Source organism: Bos indicus, chromosome 8 (genome assembly GCF_029378745.1).
Source record: "Bos indicus isolate NIAB-ARS_2022 breed Sahiwal x Tharparkar chromosome 8, NIAB-ARS_B.indTharparkar_mat_pri_1.0, whole genome shotgun sequence".
NCBI classification, from domain to species: Eukaryota; Metazoa; Chordata; class Mammalia; order Artiodactyla; family Bovidae; genus Bos; species Bos indicus.
Genome location: NC_091767.1, coordinates 53177443 through 53197537, shown reverse-complemented (window position 1 = coordinate 53197537; position 20095 = coordinate 53177443). Strand labels below are relative to the sequence as shown.

Here is a 20095-nt window from a genome sequence, read left to right as displayed (position 1 = left end):
TGATGTCAAAGACAGAATAAATTTTCATTCACAATTTTTATCCCTCATTTTTTAAAACGTACTTTTCAGTCAAACACAATGACTGCTAAAAATACATCTGAATTCCTTGAGAAAGTTATAGCTTTCATTTATCTCTAATAGTGTAAGTATTTTTAACTAATCCAATACATCCTAATTTAATAGGTACACATTATGGATCCATCTCATTAATGAACCTAAACTTATTTTCAATTTCTTTTAGTAAGGCAGCTGAACAACGTGAAGATGACAGGTGCCAAAATACTACCCACCAAATAAGAAGAGGATTTCCTTTCATTTGCCTTAAACTTTTTAAGTTCAAACTTCAAAGAAAGTTCCCTGATACTTGTAGAGTTCTAGGATTTAATGTAATGTCATATCCACTTTATACTGCCCACATTACAAAACCAAAATCAAATGCTTCTTAGATTTCATCTTTCTAAATCATTATAGTTTCTGCCTGTGATTATTTCAGGCACACATCTCTGGTCCTAACTTATAGCCATTTTAGTATCATAAGGATATGAGTACAAAGAGCTTTCCTGGAGGATTTTTCCTTTTGTTGGTTACGTAATGCACTGAACCACAGTTTGGCAAAATATGGCCATGGATTAATCCAGCATGTTGCTTATTTTTGTAAAAAAAAGTATTCTGGAATACAACTATACATATTCATTCTGTGCTGTTTACAGCTGCTTTCATGCTAAAACACCAGAGCTGAGTACTTGTGACAGACAATACAACTTCAAGCTTAAAATATTTACTATCTGGCTCTTAAAAGAAACAGTCTGCTTAGTGTCACATTGAACTAATCTTTCACATACTCTTGATTCCATTATCTATATAAAGACATCTTAATCAGCTACTTTAATTTCTGCTATGCTATACATATTCCCTATATTGCTGCTGCTGCTGCCAAGTCACTTCAGTCATATCCGACTCTGTGCGACCTCAAACGGCAGCCCACCAGGCTCCCCCATCCCTGGGATTCTCCAGGCAAGAACACTGGAGTGGGGTGCCATTGCCTTCTCCTATTTCCTATACTACAGGACATACATTCTCCCTCATCATATATTTATAGAGAAATCTAAAGCAAGGGACGTTAGCCATTTCTTCTGTCAGTAATATCATCTTTTTTGGTACCCTGTAACATCCTAGATTCTAGCACACTTAAGTAAAATGCTGGAAAAAAACTTTATTCATAACCATGTTTACAACAGGAAATCACATGCATCTTTGACTTCTCTCATGTACTGACTAACTTTAAAAGAAATATCAGACAATAGTAAATAGGCAGGAGAACATCTAGAAAGGAACCCAAAGAATGTAAGCCTTGCATCTAAAATTAACCTACACCTAATGCTTGATTATACAAAATAGCAAAATGTATGGAATGGTCTTCTTTCCTTCTTTCTCAAACCAAATCCTGGTATTCTTCTACTTTAAGACTCTCAGAGTCCCAGTTTGATATTTTCAATTAAGGAAGTATAAGAGAATGAGAGTTAGTAAACTGTACAATGTTTCCTAGAGAATAGAATTATTATAATTTGAAAGGCAGGGGAAAAAAAAAAAAAGTACACAGGTTTCTTTTAAGTCTCTTCCCTTCACATGGCCACCATAGTAAAACAGTATGAAAAAGGTCCCTAACACAGCATATGCAAAAGAGACCAAGCTATCACTACTTCCTACTATCCCTCCCACCCATAAGGCACAAAACCTTGATTGACCACTACTATATGAGCATTCTCTTGCTGCCTCTCTGATAACAATTCCCCTTAGACTGTCTACTGTCTGGTAGCTGTTAGATGTGTCTTTCTTTACACTTTTAAGTAGATCTGTAGCTGAGGTTTGAATGTTTGCAAGGGAGAAAAATTACTGGTGGAAAGAAAAGGTGAAAGGGCTAGCTAGCTATAGTCTAAAACTATTTAGAACTAAATCAGTTAAATAGCCCAGCCTAACTCAACAGATAAAATCAACTATTACTATGATTTTTCATTCTAATTCCACCTTTTATTTCCTACAGGATTTAAAAGACAAATGCATGAAAATAACTATAAATCTATGATAATGGGTATAAAATATACAGTAAGGATATAATTTCTGACATCAATGACAAAATGGAGGGGGTTGAGCAGTAAATAGTAGTTTTTGTATGCAATTAAATTAAGCTGATGTCAATTTTAAAAAGATTGTCAACTTTACAATGTTACAGGTAATCTCCATGAAAATAACTAATAAAAAATTACCTATAGAAGATGTGTATCTGGAAAAGAGAAGGGCATCAAAACATGTCAAAACAAGAAAATCAACTAAACAAAACAAAGGCCAAAAATGAGGGGAAAAAGGGACAAAAAAGCTATAAGACACACAGAAAGTAACAAAATGACTTAACAAAATTAAACTGTTTATCAGTATTTATTTCAAACATAATGGCTTAAACTTCACAAAGATATAAACTGACAGAATGGATTTTTTAAAAAACAGATCAAACTATATGCTTTCTGCAAGAGACTTACTTTAGATCTAAGGACACAAACAGCTTGAAAGTGAAAGATATTCCATGCCAATAATACCCAGAAGAAAGCAGAAATGGCTATAATAATATCACTCAAACCAGACTGGTAGGTCAAAACCTATAATTACACAAAAGATACTGTACAATAAAAGGTAACTTCATCAAGAAGATATAATAACTAGAAATGTATACACACCAAATATCAGAGCTCAAAAATACATGAAATATTGATAGAACTGAGGAAAAAATTCACTCTACAGTTAACATGAGACTTCAAAACCTACTCCACTTTCAATAACTGACAGAAGAGCCAGAGGAAAGATCAGTAAAGAAATAGAGGATGAAAACAATACTCTCAACAAACATAAACAGAATACTCCTCCATCAACAGCAGAATACACATTGTTCATACATGTACACAGAACACTTTGCAGGACAGACCAAATTTTAGGTCCTAACACAGGAGTCAAAATTTTTTTAAAGATTGAAATCATAGAAAGTATCTTTTCAAATCACAATAGAATGAAAGTAGAAATCAACAGCAGAATGAAAAATGTAAAATTACAAATATGTATAATTTAACACATTTACTGTAAACAATGAGTCGAAGAAGTCACAAGGAAAACAAATCTATTGAGACAACTGAAAATCAAGATTTTGTACAACATACCAAAATTCATAGCATAAAGCAATAACTATACCGAGGGAAATTTATAGCTGTAAACATTTATACTGAAAAAGAAAGACCTCAAATCAACCACACAACTTTATATCTTAAAGAACTAAAAAAGGAGCAAACTAACCCAAAAGTTAGCTGAAGTAAAGAATACAGATCAGAGAGAAATAAAATAGAGAATTTAAAAATAATTGAGAAAATCAACAAGAGTTGGTTCTTCAAAAAGATGAACAAAACTGAAGAATCTTTAGTGAGATTAAAGAGAGAATCAACTAAAATCAGAAATGAAAGTGGGGACATCACCACTAATTCTACCGAAATAAGAGGGTTTTTATGCCAACAAATTGGATAACCTAACGTGAACAAATTCCTAGAAACACAGACCAATCAACACTGAGTTTTGAAGAAATAGAAAATCTAGATAGATCTATAACTAATATAGAGAGTGAATCACTAATCAAAAATCGCCTAAGAAATAAAAGCCCATGATCAGATGGTTTCACAAGTGAATTCTACCACACATTTAAACATTTAAAGAAGAAACACACATTTTTCTCAACCTCTTCCAAAAAACTGAAAGGAAAGGAATACTTCCTAAGGCATCTTAAGGACAGCATTACTGATACCAAAACCAGACAAAGATACTACAAGAAAAAAAACAAAACTACAAACCAATATCCCTTATGAACACTGATGCAAAAATCCTCAAAAATAAGAGTAAACAAAATTCAACACCATATTAAAAGGATTATACACCATGACCCAGTAGGACTTTTCCCCACTGGGATAAGGAATTCAAGAGTGGTTCAAACATGAAAACAGATCAATGTAATACACCACATTAACAAAACGAAAGGACAAAAATAACATCTGATCATTTCAACTGATGAAGAAAAAGCATTCGAAAATTTTAACACATTTCCCTAATAAAAATACTCAAAAATTATAAGCAGAAGAAAACTAACTCAGAATAATAAAGGTCACATATGAACAAACTACAGATACCATACTCAAGGAAAAGATGAAAAGCTTTTCTTCTATGATCAAAATAAAGGATGCAAACTTAAATTGACTTTATTCAACATAGTACTGGAAATTCTACCCAGGGAAATTAGGCAAGAAAAAGGGAAAAAAAGGTATCCAAAGTAGAAATGATGAAATAAAATTGCCTCTGTTTTAAGATAAAGTGGTCTTATATGTAGAAAGTCCTAACAATTTCATGCATACACACACACACAGAACTTATAAGCAAATTCAAAGTTGCATAAGATAAAATCAACTCAAAAAAGTCAACTGAGTTTCCATTTATAAAGAAATTAAGAAAACAATTCCATTTATAATAGCATCAAAAAGAATAAGCTTAATCAGGGAAGCAAAAGACATAGTGAAAAGTACAAAATAATGTGGAAAGAAATAAAAGATACAAGTAAATGGAAAAATAGCTTGTATTCATAGATTGGAAGACAATGTTAACATGTCACAACTAAAAACACCTGCAGATTCAAAATCTCAATGACATCTGTTGTAAAAATAGAAATATTCATCTTAAAATTCATGTAGAATCTCAACAGACTCCAAGTCACCAAATCAATGTAGAAAAAGATTAACATTGGATGATTCACGCTTCCTGATTTCATTATTACAAAGCTACAGTAATCAAAACAGTGTGTTACTAGCATAAAGACAGACACAGAGACCAAAGGAACAGAACAGAAAGCCCAGAAATAAACCCTCACATATATGGGCAAATGATTTTCAACAGGGTTTATCAAGACTACTCAACAGAGAAAGAATAGTCTTTTCAACAAATGGTGCTGAAAAACTGCATACCCACATGCAAAAGAATAAAAATGATTGATTACCTTATACCATATCCAAAAATTAACTCAAAAAGATTTCCTAAGAGTTAAAGTATAAAATTCTTTGAAAAAATATATAGGAAAAACTTCAGGACACTGGATTTACTAATTTCTCATTTGACACAAAAGCACAAGCAACAAAGATAAATTAAATTTAATCATACTTTAAAGCATTAGTGCATCAAAGGACATATTAAAAGATTATAAGACAATACAGAAACAAAAGAAAATATTTGCAACTCATTTATCTAACAGAGAGTTAATATCCCAGAAAGTATTAAGGACAAAACAAAACAAATTTGCTGCAACTTGACAACAAAAAACACAAACAATGTAATTAAAAGGTGTGAGGTGGTGTGGTAAAGAATCCATCTGCTGATGCAGGAAATGCAGGTTTGATCCCTTGATCGGGAAGATCCCCTGGAGAAGAAAATGGTAACCCACTCCAGTATTTTTGCCTGGAAAATTCCATGGACAGGGGAGTCTGGTGGACTATAATCCATGGGGTTGCAAAGAAATGGACACAATTTATGTGACAGACTACACACAAAGGACTTGAATTGAAGGTAATGCTCAAAGTCCTTTAAGCTAGGCTTCAACTGTATGTGGACTGAGAACTTTCAGAGGTACAAGCTGGATTTAGAAAAGGCAGAGAAACCAGAGATCAAATTGCCAACAACTGCTGGATCACAGAAAAATCAAGAGAATCCCAGAAAAACATCTGCTTCATTGACAATGTCAAAGCCTTTGAATGCGTGTATCACAATAAACTGTGGAAAATTCTGAAAGAGATGGGAATACCAGATCACCTTACCTGCCTCCAAAGAAACCTGTATGCAAGGCAAGAAGCAATAGTTACAATAGTTACATTGTTCTAGACATAGAAAAATGGACTGTCTCAAAATTGGGAAAGGAGTATGTCAAGGCTGTATACTGTCACCCTGCTTAATTAACTTATATGCAGAGTATATCATGTGAAATGCCAGGCTAGATGAATCACAAGCTGGAATCAAGATTTCCAGGAGAAATATCAATAACTTCAGATAGGCAGATGACACCACCTTAATGGAAGAAAGCAAAGAGGAACTAAAGAGCTTCTTGATGAAAGGTAAAGAGGAGAGTGAAAAGGCTGGCTTAGCACTCAACATTCAAAAAACTAAGATTATGGCATCCGGTCCCATAGCTTCATGGCAAATAGATAGTGAAAAAATGGAAACAGTGGAGGATTTTACTTTCTTCATCTCCAAAATCACTGCGGACAGTGGATTGCAGCCATGGAATTAAATGATGCTTTCTCCTTGAAGAAAAGCAATGACAATCTAGACAGCATATTAAAAGGTAGAGACATCACTTTGCTGACAAAGGTCCACACAGTCAAAGCTATGGTTTTTCCATTAGCCATGTACAGATGTGAAAGTTGGACCATATAGAAGGCTGAGTGCCAAAGAACCGATGCTTTCAAACTGTGGTGTTGGAGAAGACTACTGAGAGTCCCTTGGACAAAAAGGAGATCAAATTAGTCAATCCTAAAGGAAATTAACCCTGAATATTTACTGGATGGATGCATGCTGAAGCTCCAATACTTTGGCCAACTGATACAAAGAGTTGACTCATTGGAAAAGACCCTAATGCTGGGAAATATCAAAGGCAAAAGAAGAAAGAGGTGACAAAGATGAGAAGTTTAGATGGCAACATCAACTGAATGGACATGAGTTTGAGCGAACTACCAGAGATAGTAAAGGACAGGGAAGCCTGGTATGCTACAGTCCATAGGGTCACAAAGAGCTGGGCATGATTTAGCAAATGAACAACAAAAAGACTTGAATAGACATTTTTCTAAAGAAACACGTAAACTGCCAGAAGAATGTGAAAATATGTTCAACATCAATTATCATTAGGAAAATGCAATTCAAAACTATAATTAAATACTACTCACGCCTGTTAGAATCATTATTATTTTTTTAAAAAAAGAAAATAACAAGTGTTGGCAAAGAGTTAGAAAAGTTGGAAACTTTGCACATTGCTGATGGGATTATAAAATACTGCAGTAGCTACAGAAAACAGTAGGGGAGCTTTTTTCAAAAAATTAAAAATAGAATAATCCAAGATTCTACTTCTAGATACCTAACCCCAGAAATTTAAAGCAGGGACGCCAACAGATATCTGTACACCAATGTCCACAGCAACATTATTATCATAATTAAATGTTCATCAATATATAAATGGATAAACAATATATGACATATATGTGCAATGAAATTAAGCTTCAAGAACAAATGAAATTCTCATGTATATGTATGGCTGAGTCCCTTTGCTATTCACCTGAAACTATCAAACACTATTAACTGGGTACACTCCAATACAAAAAAAAATAAATAAATTCTGATGTATGTGACAACATGGGTCAACATGGAGACATTATGCTATGAGAAATCAAGCACAAAAGGAGAAATATTGTATGATTCCACTTACACAAAATACCTAGAGTAGTCAAATTCATAGAGAAATAACACAAAATGGTGACTGCCATGGACTTCCAAGAGGAGAAAGTGGAGCATTATTGTTTAATGGGTAGAGTTCTAGTTTGTGAATCTGATAAACTTCTAGAGACAGATGGTGGTGTGGTCAGGAAAAAGTGTGTATGGACTTATTAATACCACAGAATTATACACTTAAAATGGTAAATTGTATGTTATATATATTGTATTACAAAAAAAATCAATGAAACATGGTATTTCTTAGCTACATAAGAAAATTTATGAACACATGAAACAGATAATACATACTTGGGCATACTTATATCCATGAAAACCATGGCCTTAGAGAGCTCCACATTGAAGTGCATAGGTACCAAGATATGCTGTGCAGACACATTGAGTTTTCGTGCTTCTTTCCAATTATCACCTAATTGCAGAAAACAGTACATGTTTAAAGAAAGCAAAATTTTGAACCTAAAATTACCATTACTACTTTATACAATACATGATATGAGGAAATCTTCCTACATCTAGATAATCTCAATGCCATATTCTCAAGTATACATAATTAGTAGGTAAATTCTTTTCCCTCCTCAGTTTTCTTCTTCTGCTTCAGACTATATTTTAACAGGAAAGTGAAAGTGTTAGTTACTCAGTTGTGTCCGACTCTTTGTGACCCCATGGACTGCAGCCTGCCAGGCTCCTCTGTCCATGGAATTCTCCAGGCAAATACTGGTGTGGGTTGCCATTGCCTCCTGCAGGGGGATCTTCCTGACCAAGAGACTGAACCTGATTTCTTAACTGTCTGAGCCACCAGGGAAGGACCAGATAGCAGTACGGCCCAAACCCCCTGCTTCTCACAACAAAAAATGTCTCCAGACATTGACAATGTCCCTTGAATAGTAAAATTTCTCCTACTTGAGATACCACTCCTGGGAAAAATCTATCACTTTTAATTCAAAAATACAAAATGTCTAACATATCCTGTACCAAAGTCTTCAGAGAAATTGTCCAAAATCCCAATTAATCACTTCAGCAAAATGAATCAACAAATAATGCCTTGTGTACTTACCAACTCTGCTGAAAAGCAGCTGTATGCTTGTAAGCTGAATATCAAAGGAATCATAAGCTCTATGCATTATCTCTTCACGATTGGCTCCACCTTGTTTTAAATCTGGTAATTCTGAACGAATTTTACTTGTCACCTTTAAGTTAATTTTAACAGTTTAGACTATGCAAATTACGTCAAATGAAAATATAAAGTTTTTATGTTTTAGACTATACTATAAAAACTTAACAGGAAAAGATAAACTCACAAGCTGACATACATTGTAAGACAATTAAAAACACCTTTATCCATGAAATATATAATGAGAAGGCAAAGTATAAAGTTTTTACATAATAAGTTGTATTTCCTAATCATTTATATTAAAAAGGGAAAACAAAGCCAGTTCTGGTAAATAATACATGTAAATTTTTTTTAATCTGCTAAGAAGACTTTTGCCTGTTACCCCAGGTGTTTCTTGTCTTCCTACTTTTGCATTCCAGTCCCCTATAATGAAAAGGACATCTTTTTGGGGTGTTAGTTCTAAAAAGTCTTGTAGGTCTTCACAGAACCTTTTAACTTCAACTTCTTCAGCGTTACTGGTTGGGGCATAGACTTGGATTACTGTGATATTGAATGGTTTGCCTTAGAGACGAAGAGAGATCATTCTGTCGTTTTTGAGATTGCATCCAAGTACTGCATTTCAGACTCTTTCGTTGACCACGATGGCTACTCCATTTCTTATAAGGGATTCCTGCCCACAGTAGTAGATATAATGGTCATCTGAGTTAAATTCACCCATTCCAGTCCATTTTAGTTTGCTGATTCCTAGAATGTCGACGTTCACTCTTGCCATCTCCTGTTTTATCACTTCCAATTTGCCTTGATTCATGAACCTAACATCCCAGGTTCCTATGCAATATTGGTCTTTACAGCATGGGACCTTATTTCTATCACCAGTCACATCCACAGCTGGGTATTGTTTTTGCTTTGGCTCCATCTCCACTGATCTCCAGTAGCATATTGGGCACCTACTGACCTGGGGAGTTCCTCTTTCAATATCTTATCATTTTGCCTTTTCATATGGTTCATGGGGTTCTCAAGGCAAGAATACTGAAGTAGTTTGCCATTCCCTTCTCCAAGCGGACCACATACTGATTGTGGCTCAGATCCATGAACTCCTTACTGCCAAATTCAGACTTAAATTGAAAAACGTATGGAAAACCACTAGACCATTCAGGTATGACCTTAATCAAATCCCTTATGATTATACAGTGGAAGTGAGAAATAGATTTAAGGGCCTAGATCTGATAGATAGAGTGCCTGATGAACTATGGACAGAAGCTGGTAACATTGTACAGGAGACAGGGATCAAGACCATCCCCATGGAAAAGAAATGCAAAAAGGCAAAATGGCTGTCTGGGGAAGCCTTACAAATAGTTGTGAAAAGAAGAGAAGCGATAAGCAAAGGAGAAAAGGAAAGATATAAGCATCTGAATGCAGAGTTCCAAAGAATAGCAAGGAGAGATAAGAAAGCCTTCCTCAGTGATCAGTGCAAAGAAACAGAGGAAAACAACAGAATGGGAAAGACTAGAGATCTCCTCAAGAAAATTAGAGATACTAAGGGAACATTTCATGCAAAGATGGGTTCAATGAAGGACAGAAATGGTATGGACCTAACAGAAGCAGAAGATATTAAGAAGAGGTGGCAAGGATACACAGAAGAACTGTACAAAAAAGAGCTTCACAACCAAGATAATCATGATGCTGTGATCACTCACCTAGAGCCAGACATCCTGGAATATGAAGTCAAGTGGGCCTTAGAAAGCATCACTAAGAACAAAGCTAGTGGAGGTGATGGAATTCCAGTTGAACTATTTCAAATCCTGAAAAATGATGCTGTGAAAGTGCTGCACTCAATCTGCCAGCAAATTTGGAAAATTCAGCAGTGGCCACAGGACTGGAAAAGGTCAGTTTTCATTCCAATCCCAAAGAAAGGCAATGCCAAAGAATGCTCAAACTACCACACAATTGCACTCATCTCACACACTAGTAAAGTAATGCTCAAAATTCTCCAAGCCAGGCTTCAGCAATACATGAACCATGAACTTCCTGATGTTCAAGCTGGTTTTAGAAAAGGCAGAGGAACCAGAGATCAAATTGCCAACATCCGCCAGATCATTGAAAAAGCAAGAGAGTTCCAGAAAAACATCTACTTCTGCTTTATTGACTATGCCAAAGCCTTTGACTGTGTGGATCACAACAAACTGTGGAAAATTCAAGAGATGGGAATACCAGACCACCTGACCTGCCTCTTGAGAAACCTGTAAGCAGGTCAAGAAGCAACAGCTAGAACTGAACATGGAACAACAGACTGGTTCCAAATAGGAAAAGAAGTACCTCAAAGCTATATATTGTCACTCTGCTTTTTTAATTTATATGTAGAGTACATCATGAGAAACACTGGGCTGGAAGAAGCACAAGCTGGAATCAAGATTGCCGGGAGAAATATCAATAACCTCAGATATGCAGATGACAACACCCTTATGGCAGAAAGTGAAGAGAAACTCAAAAGCCTCTTGATGAAAGTGAAAGAGGAGAGTCAAAAAGTTGGCTTAAAGCTCAACATTCAGAAAACTAAGATCATGGCATCTGGTCCCATCACTTCATGGGAAATAAATGGAGAAACAGTGGAAACAGTGTCAGACTTTATTTTGGGGGGCTCCAAACTCACTGCAGATGGTGACTGCAGCCATGAAATTAAAAGACTCTTACTCCTTGGAAGGAAAGTTATGACCAACCTGGATAGCATATTCAAAAGCAGAGACATTACTTTGCCAACAAAGGTCCGTCTAGTCAAGGCTATGGTTTTTCCAGTGGTCATGTATGGATGTGAGAGTTGGACTGTGAAGAAGGCTGAGCGCTGAAGAATTGATGCTTTTGAACTGTGGTGTTGGAGAAGACTCTTGAGAGTCCCTTGGACTGCAAGGAGATCCAGTCAGTCCATTCTAAAGGAGATCAGTCCTCGGTGGTCTTTGGAAGGACTGATGCTAAAGCTGAAACACCAATACTTTGGCCACCTCACGTGAAGAGTTGACTCATTGGAAAAGACTCTGATGCTGGGAGGGATTGCGGGCAGGAGAAGAAGGGGACGAGAGAGGATGAGATGGCTGCATGGCATCACCGACTCAATGGATATGAGTTTGAGTGAACTCTGGGAGTTGGTGATGGACAGGGAGGCCTGGTGTGCTGCAATTCATGGGGTTGCAGTAATTCGGACACGATCGAATGACTGAACTGAACTGAAGAAGACTTTTTATTAAAAACAATATTAAGACACAAATACATCTTACAAAATATTTCCAGGGCATGATAAGACATTTAGATAACTTTATAATGATAAGTGAGATTCCAGGATTAAATATTAGTATACCTGATACCTGCATCAAAAAAGCAAGAGAGTTCCAGAAAAACATCTATTTCTGCTTTATTGACTATGCCAAAGCCTTTGACTATGCGGATCACAACAAACTGTGAAAATTCTGAAAGAGATTCGAATACCAGACCATCAAACTTGTCCCCTGAGAAATCTGTATGCAGGTTAGGAAGCAACAGTTAGAACTGAACATGGAACCTCAGACTGGTTCCAAATAGGGAAAGAAGTACGTCAAGGCTGTATATTGTCACCCTGCTTATTTAACTTATATGCAGAGTATATCACTGAGAAACACTGCTGGATGAACCACAAGCTGGAATCAAGATTGCTGGGAGAAATATCAATAACCTCAGATATGCAGATGATACCATCCTTATGGCAGAAAGTGAAGAGGAACTAAAAAGTCGCTTGACGAAAGTAAAAGAGGAGAGGGAAAAAGTTGGCTTAAAGCTCCACATTCAGAAAACTAAGATCATGGCATCCGGCCCCATCACTTCATGGCAAATAGGTGGGGAAACAGTGGCTGACTTTATTTTTTAGGGCTCTAAAATCACTGCAGATGATGACTGCAGCCATGAAATTAAAAGATTCTTCCTCCTTGGGAAAAAAGTTATGGCCAACCTAGTTCAGTTCAGTTCAATCGCTCAGTCGTGTACGACTCTTTGTGACCCCATGAACCACAGCACACCAGGCCTCCCTGTTCATCACTAACTCCCAGAGTCCACCCAAACCCATGTCCATTAAGTCGGTGATGCCATCCAACCATCTCCTCCTCTTCTCCTCCTGCCCTCAATCTTTCCCAGCATCAGGGTCTTTTATAATGAGTCAGCTCTTCGCATCAGGTGGCCAAAGAATTGGAGTTTCAGCTTAAACATCAGTCCTTCCAATGAACACCCAGGACTGATCTCCTTTAGGATGGACTGGTTGGATCTCCTTGCAGTCCAAGAGACTCTCAAGAGTCTTCTCCAACACCACAGTTCAAAAGCATCAATTCTTCGGCACTCAGCTTTCTTTAGAGTCCAGCTCTCACATCCATACATGAGAGAGAGTCCCTTGGACAGAAAGGAGATCAATCCTAAGGGAAATAAGTCCTAATATTCATTGGACTAATGCTGAACTAATGCTGAAGCTGAAACTCCAATACTTTGGCCACCTGGTGCGAAGAATTGACTCACTGGAAAAGACCCTGATGCTGGGAAAGATTGAGGGTGGGAGGAGAAGGGGACGACAGAGGATGAGATGGTTGGATGGCATCATGAACTCAATGGACATGAGTTTGAGTAAACTCTGGGAGTTGGTGATGGACAGGAAGGCCTGGCATGCTGCAGTCCATGGAGTCACAAAGAGCTGGACATGGCTGAGTGACTGAACTGAACTGATACCTGAATTTTAATTCCATCTCTGCCATTTATGCAACCCCAATGGGCTTCCCTAATAGTTCAGTTGGTAAAGAATTTACCTGCAATGCAGGGGACCCCAGTTCAATTCCTGGGTCAGGAAGATCTGCTGGAGAAGGGATAGGCTACCCACTCCACTATTCTTTGGCTTCCCTTGTGCCTCAGCTAGTAAAGAATCCACCTGCAATGCAGGAGACCTGGGGTTCGATCCCTGGGTTGGGAAGATCCCCTGGAGAAGGGAAAGGCTACCCACTCCAGCATTTTGGCCTGGAGAATTCCACGGACTGTAAAGTCCATGGGGTCACAAAGAGTCGGACACAACTGAGCGACCTTCACTTTTCAAGCAAGTTATAGTTATATAACTCTTCCATGCTATATTCTTTATGCTACTTTTTCACCCAAGTATCCTGGAAATCATTTTACAGTAGTATATAAAGATTTTGTTCACCCATTCATTCACACACACACACACACACACACATATGCATATATATGTTTTGTATTATAAAATTCTCCCCTTTATTTTACAGTTCATCTGAAGTACACAGTCAAAATTGACTATGTGTTTGAAAGTAACAAATTTTAGGCAAAATGTTATGCAAATTGCCTAAGGTCATAAAACTAAAGATATACTATTACTTTTGACCACTATAGCTTTTCACTGGCTATTTACACTATACCACACTGCCCATGAACCAAATCCATAAACAAGTTCAAATATGAATTATTAGCTGTATAAAATTTTATTATGAATGTAAATCCAGCACTGTCTACATAATTACTAACCGAGGAGTAAAAAAATACATAAAGGAGAATGTCAATACCAAGGAAAGACACAAATTTATTAGGTAGCCAGAAAGAGCATTCCATATCTATCCCTCTTGGGTCTTAAACTGTTAGCTAGTCCTCTACATTTAATGATACGGAGTACTCCTTTCCAACTGAGCTTCCTATGATGATAAAAATGCTCTCCACCTGTTTTAATACAGTAGCCATAAGCCATTTGTGACTATTAAATGCTGGAATGTAGCTAAAGTATAACTAAGAACCGAATTTAAAAAAAACTTTAATCAATTTAAATAAATAAAAGTGGGTACCATATTGAACGGCATAGAACCAGAAACACAGAAAAAAGTATTCTCTACTCAAAACTGATGGAAAAACATACATAACTGAACAGGAAGGGAAATGAAAGAAGACCATCTCTCAATTTTAGGATTATTTAATAGAAATACTAAAATGTCAATATTTATAGTATATACACAAAAAATTTCAGAAGGGTGAAAATACATTTGATGACTTCTAGAACTTCCTCCTACTCTATACATTTTAATTGATCAAGCAATAAATTTAAATTGAAAAGGAAATAAACTCCTCAAGCACTACTCTCAAACTTTACAAATATAATTCTTAGGTTTGCCTCTGACCTTCAGTGTTCAATCGGTCATTTTCATGTAAGAAATGTAGAAAACTACCTAACTAAATGAAACCACTTTATTCGTTACAAAGGGAGGCTTTCTCAAATCTTAGTTTCTGCTACTAAGCTAAAAATTAATTTATCAAATCAAACATCTATAAACCAAAAGACATCTTAAACAAAGTAATATCATAAATGACATATAAAATACTTAATAGTAGTATATACCTTTAGATGTCCAAGATCCAAAAGAAGGAGATTTGATGTAGGGCTAAAGATACCATCTTGTGGGATAATGATATATGAAGCATTCAAGTTAATTTTGAGATCAAGAACTTTCTGTGTTTCAATAATATATACCAGACCTGCAGAAAATTTAAATCTTTACAATGAATAATGTTCACAAATTAATCAAGAAACAGAGAATCACTAAACACATGAATTAATAACACAATTTTAAAATAATGTGAAGTTAGTATTAATTTTTAAATAACCTTCAGCAAGATATTTTCAATATAAAGTCAATGTGTATGCTCCTCATTAAATATTAGCCAAGTATAAAACTGTAACAATCAAAAAGAATTTTTGATCCATGAACTCAATTGGGTAAAACTTGGAAGATACACATCTAAAAAAATTAAGTTCCATGAAATAGTTATTCATATCTGTGATATTAGAATCTCTATAATTCTCCCCAATTTTTGAAATTAACACAGCTACATCTGCTATACCAAACAATGAACTCAACCTTTATATTACTTGAGACAATGAAAAATTTTCAATTACTAAATTGTCTTCAATAAAACCATATGTAAACCAAAATAAGCCACCAGAGCTTTCTGTAAAAACAGATGAATCTATCCCAATGAATTTTAACTAAAATAATGTTTTCAACTTATATTAAAACATTTAACTAGAGTTTAAATCCTGGTAACATCAATAAGTAGATAGCCAAACTTTTTCTTCCACATAAAGCAATAAAAATTGTGGGACATAGAGCAAAACAAACAGCAATGCAAATGAAACATTAAGAGGAGGCAAGAGAGTAAGCATCTATCAAGTGGAAAATCAAACTGAAAGAGTTAGCCAAAAGATTTCAAAGGGAACCAAAAAAATTTTATCCTGAGACCATGTTCTGCACTTGGTAAACTTTGGAACTCCTTTCCATAGTCTCATAGAGCATAGGGAACAGATGACAAAAAAAATAAGATTCCAGCAGGAGTTCTCATAAATCTGGGATCTAAAACATACATACTAAAATTAAGAGCCATACAGAAGTTAAATCTCCCTCTCCCTAAAACCTATCCGTAAGAGAATGCAAAGAAGGTCTCTGAGAAAAACTTGGTGCTGCAGAAGACTCCTGAGAGTCCCATGGACAGCAAGGAGATCAAACCAGTCAATCCTAAAGGAAATCAACCCTGAATATTCACTGGAAGGACTGCTGCTAAAGTTGAACCTCCAATACTTTGGCCACCTGATAGAAAGAGCCAGCTGATTGGAAAAGACCACGATGGTGGAAAACACTGAGGGCAGAAGGAAAAGGGGGTGAAGAGAGAATGTTTAAGTTTCAAATGGTACAAAGGTGGAAGCTGAGGAAACAATGCTGTAATTTATCCAAAGACAGGCAAAAAACAGCCAAGAAACAGAAAAGACTGAATATCACAGCTTGAAAAACACCTCATATATGTTGTTGAAATGACACATCTAGAACTAAAGATAGACGGGAAAAGAATATAGAAGAAGAAAAAAAACATGTAGCAGCCAAATTACAACCAAAGGAAACCTAAAATATATATATTAAAATCAGAACAAAAAGAACATTGAAAAATTAAAGCATTACTAAAAATATTGAAAATTTCATACAGATAAAAGATTTGGTTCACAGGAAAAAATTATCTCTATATGTACCTAATTAGCAACAAAATCTATAAAGCAGAAAATTACAGATCCACATGAAATTTACAAATCAACTGACAGTGAGGTGTTTTTCATGTACTTCTCTAAATAACTGTTAGAATATGGTAAAAAGGGGGAAAAAAATCTACTAAGGGTACAGAAGACATGAAGTACATACTTTTCAAACATATATGGAACATTTTTTAAATTACCGTATGTTGAGCCAGAAAGCAAGTCTCAACAAATTACAAACCATTAAAAACCACAGAGATCATCTCTATAGTCATCTATATTTAAAAAAAAAATGAACCTCTAGTTTAAAATTGTTCCCAAAGACATCTCCTAGCCCAAAGACTGAAAAAAGAAATGAGACCCAATCTTATACAAACTCTCCAAGATAATAAAAAAGGGTGGAACTTCTAGGTTCTGAGACCAATAGACTAAAATCTGGAAGTCATTACAAGAAAGGAAAATACAGGCCAGTTTCTGTCATAAACAGAATTTCAAAAATCCTAACAAAATTTTGCAATTAACATGAATGTGGTTCAAAGGTCAGACTTTGCTAAGTGTAAGACATAATTATCATTATATTTGAATTTAAATATATAAAAGCACCACACTAAGTTTCAATTAAAACTGTATCTAGTCTACAAATATAAACTCAAAGAATACTAAAATCAGTATAACATGACTCAAACTGTGTTAAATGATAAACCAACAATAATACTGGCATTTACCTGTTGCTGTCTTATCACGAAATTCTTCAAGTTTTGTCAAAGTTACTGAAGTCAGCTGTGCTAGATTTACCTCTTTTGGAGGTCTGAAGAATTCTACTATACTATTCACTGTTCTCTGTTAAAATAAGTATAAATAACATGAGGACAAACTCAAGGCAAATAGAAATATATTAAAACTTAGGAATTGCAAAAAATGCTTACTGCATCATATAACATTTCTAAAGGTTCAGCTTCTATGATGCACCTCTGAGCAACAGTTTCATCTAAAGGATTTATCTCAAACATAATTTTCAAGAGTGATGCAGCATCATCTAATGAAGACAGGAGGCGGGGTTTTGTTGAGTTATCTGGTAAGCCAGTAACATGAAATGAATCTATTTTGGTTTCAAATCTGCATGAAAAAAAGACAGGAAAAAAATTAGCAATCAATGTAATCTTAAAGTATTTTTCAAATTAAAAATAGTAAAATAAAAAAATTTCACTCTGCATTTCTTGCTACTCTGTTTCATGCACAACAAAGAAAATACACAGGTATTTGATCTAAACTGACATAGATTAATTCACAAAGAATTCTATTCACATTTTAATTTCTAGATTAAGAAGTTTTGAAGGGTTTGGGGTTTCTGGTTCCCTATGAAAGGAGTTTTAAGTTGCCACTCCATACTAACAAGTAAAAAGCTGAAGAACTGAAAAACCAAAAAGTCTTCTTGGATATGCAAGAGGGGAGGACACAGGGTAAACTGCTGCCCCTAAGACTGGACAGACAGACAGACAGTCACGACTTACCAGAGCAGAGACCTGCAAAAGGAGGACACCATGGACACCAGAACCAAGGCTGGAAAATCTAAATTGTAACTGATGAACTGCTGGAGATGTTAGTGTAGATAACTGAGAGTTAAAAACTCTAGAGGGAGCCAGCCATTGGGAGGCCCCAAATAATTTGATATATACCTACAGGAATTTGACCAAGTTCTAACAGTAAAATCTGGAGAAATATCTCCTCCTCAGGAGAGGAGTGGTCAAACAGGAGATGACTGAACATTGACATTTTAGGAACCAGTCAACTAAAATAGACCAAAATGAGAGAATTTAATTCAGATAACCATTATATCAACTACTGTGGGCAAGAATCCCTTAGAAGGAATGCAGTAGCCCTCAAAGGCAACAAGAGTCTGAAATGCAGTACTTGGGAATGATCTTGGTTTGTTTGCAAAGCAAACCATTCAATATCACAGTAATCCAAGTCTATGCCCCAACCACTAACACTGAAGAAAGTGAATTTGAATGGTTCTATCAAGATCTACAAGACCTTCTAGAAGTAATACGCCAAAAAGATGTCCCTTTCATCACAGACGAATGGAACGCAAAAGGAGGAAGTCAAGAGATACCTGCAGTAACAAGCAAGTTTGACCATGGAGTACAAAGAGAACATGCTGGTCAAAGAAAACATTCTTTACCAACAAAGCAAGAGACGACTCTACACATGGACACTACCAGATGGTCAATTTCAAAATCAGGTTGATTATATTGCTTGCAGCTGAAGATGCAGAAGCTCTTTCGAGTCAGCTAAAACAAGACCAGGAGCTGACTATGGCTCAGATCATGAGTGCCTTATTGAAAATTCACACTTAAATTGAAGAAAGTAAGGAAAACCACTAGCTCATTCAGGTATGACTTAAATCAAATGCCTTATGATCATACAGTGAAAGTGAGAAATAGATTAAAGGGATTAGATCTGATAGAGTAAAAACCTATGAATGGAGGTTCATAACACTCTGCAGGAGGCAGTGATTAAAACCATCCCCAAGAAAAAGAAATGTAAAAATGCAAAATGGCTGTCTGAGGAGGCCTTACAAATACCTGAGAAAACAGGAGAGGCAAATGGCAAAGGAGAAAAGATATACCCATTTGAATGCAGAGTTCCAGAGAATAGCAAGGAGAGATAAGACAGCCTTCCTGAGGGATCAATGCAAAGAAATAGAGGAAAACAACAGAATGGGAAGACTAGAGATCTCTTCAAGAAAATTAGAGATACCAAGGGAACTTTTCACGCAAAGATGGGCACAATAAAGGATGGAAATGCTATGAAACTAACAGAAGCAGAAGGTATTAAGAAGGGGTGGCAAAAATACATAGAAGAATTATACAAAAAAGAACTTAATGATCCAAATAACCATGACAGTGTGATCCCTCACCTAGAGGCAGACATCCTGGAGTGTAAAGTCAAGTGAGCATTAGGAAGAATCACCACAAACAAAGTTAGTGGAGGTGATAGAATTCCAGCTGACCTATTTCAGATCCTATAAGATGATGCTGTTAAAGGGCTGCACTCAATATGCCAGCAAATTTGGAAAACTCAGCAGCAGACACAGGATTGCAAAAGGTCAGTTTTCATTCCAATCCCAAAGAAAGCACTGCCAAACAATGTTCAAACTACCACACAATTGCCCTTATTTCACATGCTAGCAAAGTAATGCATAAAAATTCTCCAATCTAGGCTTCAACAATACGTGAACCGAGATGTTCAAGCTGGATTTAGAAAAGGCATAGGAACCAGAGATCAAATTGTCAACATCTGTTGGTTCATAGAAAAAGCAAGATAATTCTCAGAAAAACATCTAT

At 35.9% G+C, this 20095-nt stretch overlaps 1 protein-coding gene across 2 annotated transcripts in view; it reads right to left on the bottom strand.

Moving 5' to 3' along the window:
* Positions 1 to 20095, bottom strand: part of VPS13A (vacuolar protein sorting 13 homolog A) — a 276506-nt gene that overhangs the window by 174113 nt on the left and 82298 nt on the right. For both annotated transcript variants that reach the window (XR_011567943.1, XM_070794243.1), the window contains exons 18-22: positions 17675 to 17864; positions 17474 to 17588; positions 15069 to 15205; positions 8618 to 8750; positions 7855 to 7972 (exon numbers count right to left, since the gene is read on the bottom strand). Coding sequence is in view for 1 of the 2 variants with exons in the window: in XM_070794243.1 (XP_070650344.1) it covers positions 7855 to 7972; positions 8618 to 8750; positions 15069 to 15205; positions 17474 to 17588; positions 17675 to 17864 (693 nt within the window). In the remaining variant the exon portion in view is untranslated. The remainder of the gene's footprint in view (positions 1 to 7854; positions 7973 to 8617; positions 8751 to 15068; positions 15206 to 17473; positions 17589 to 17674; positions 17865 to 20095) is intronic.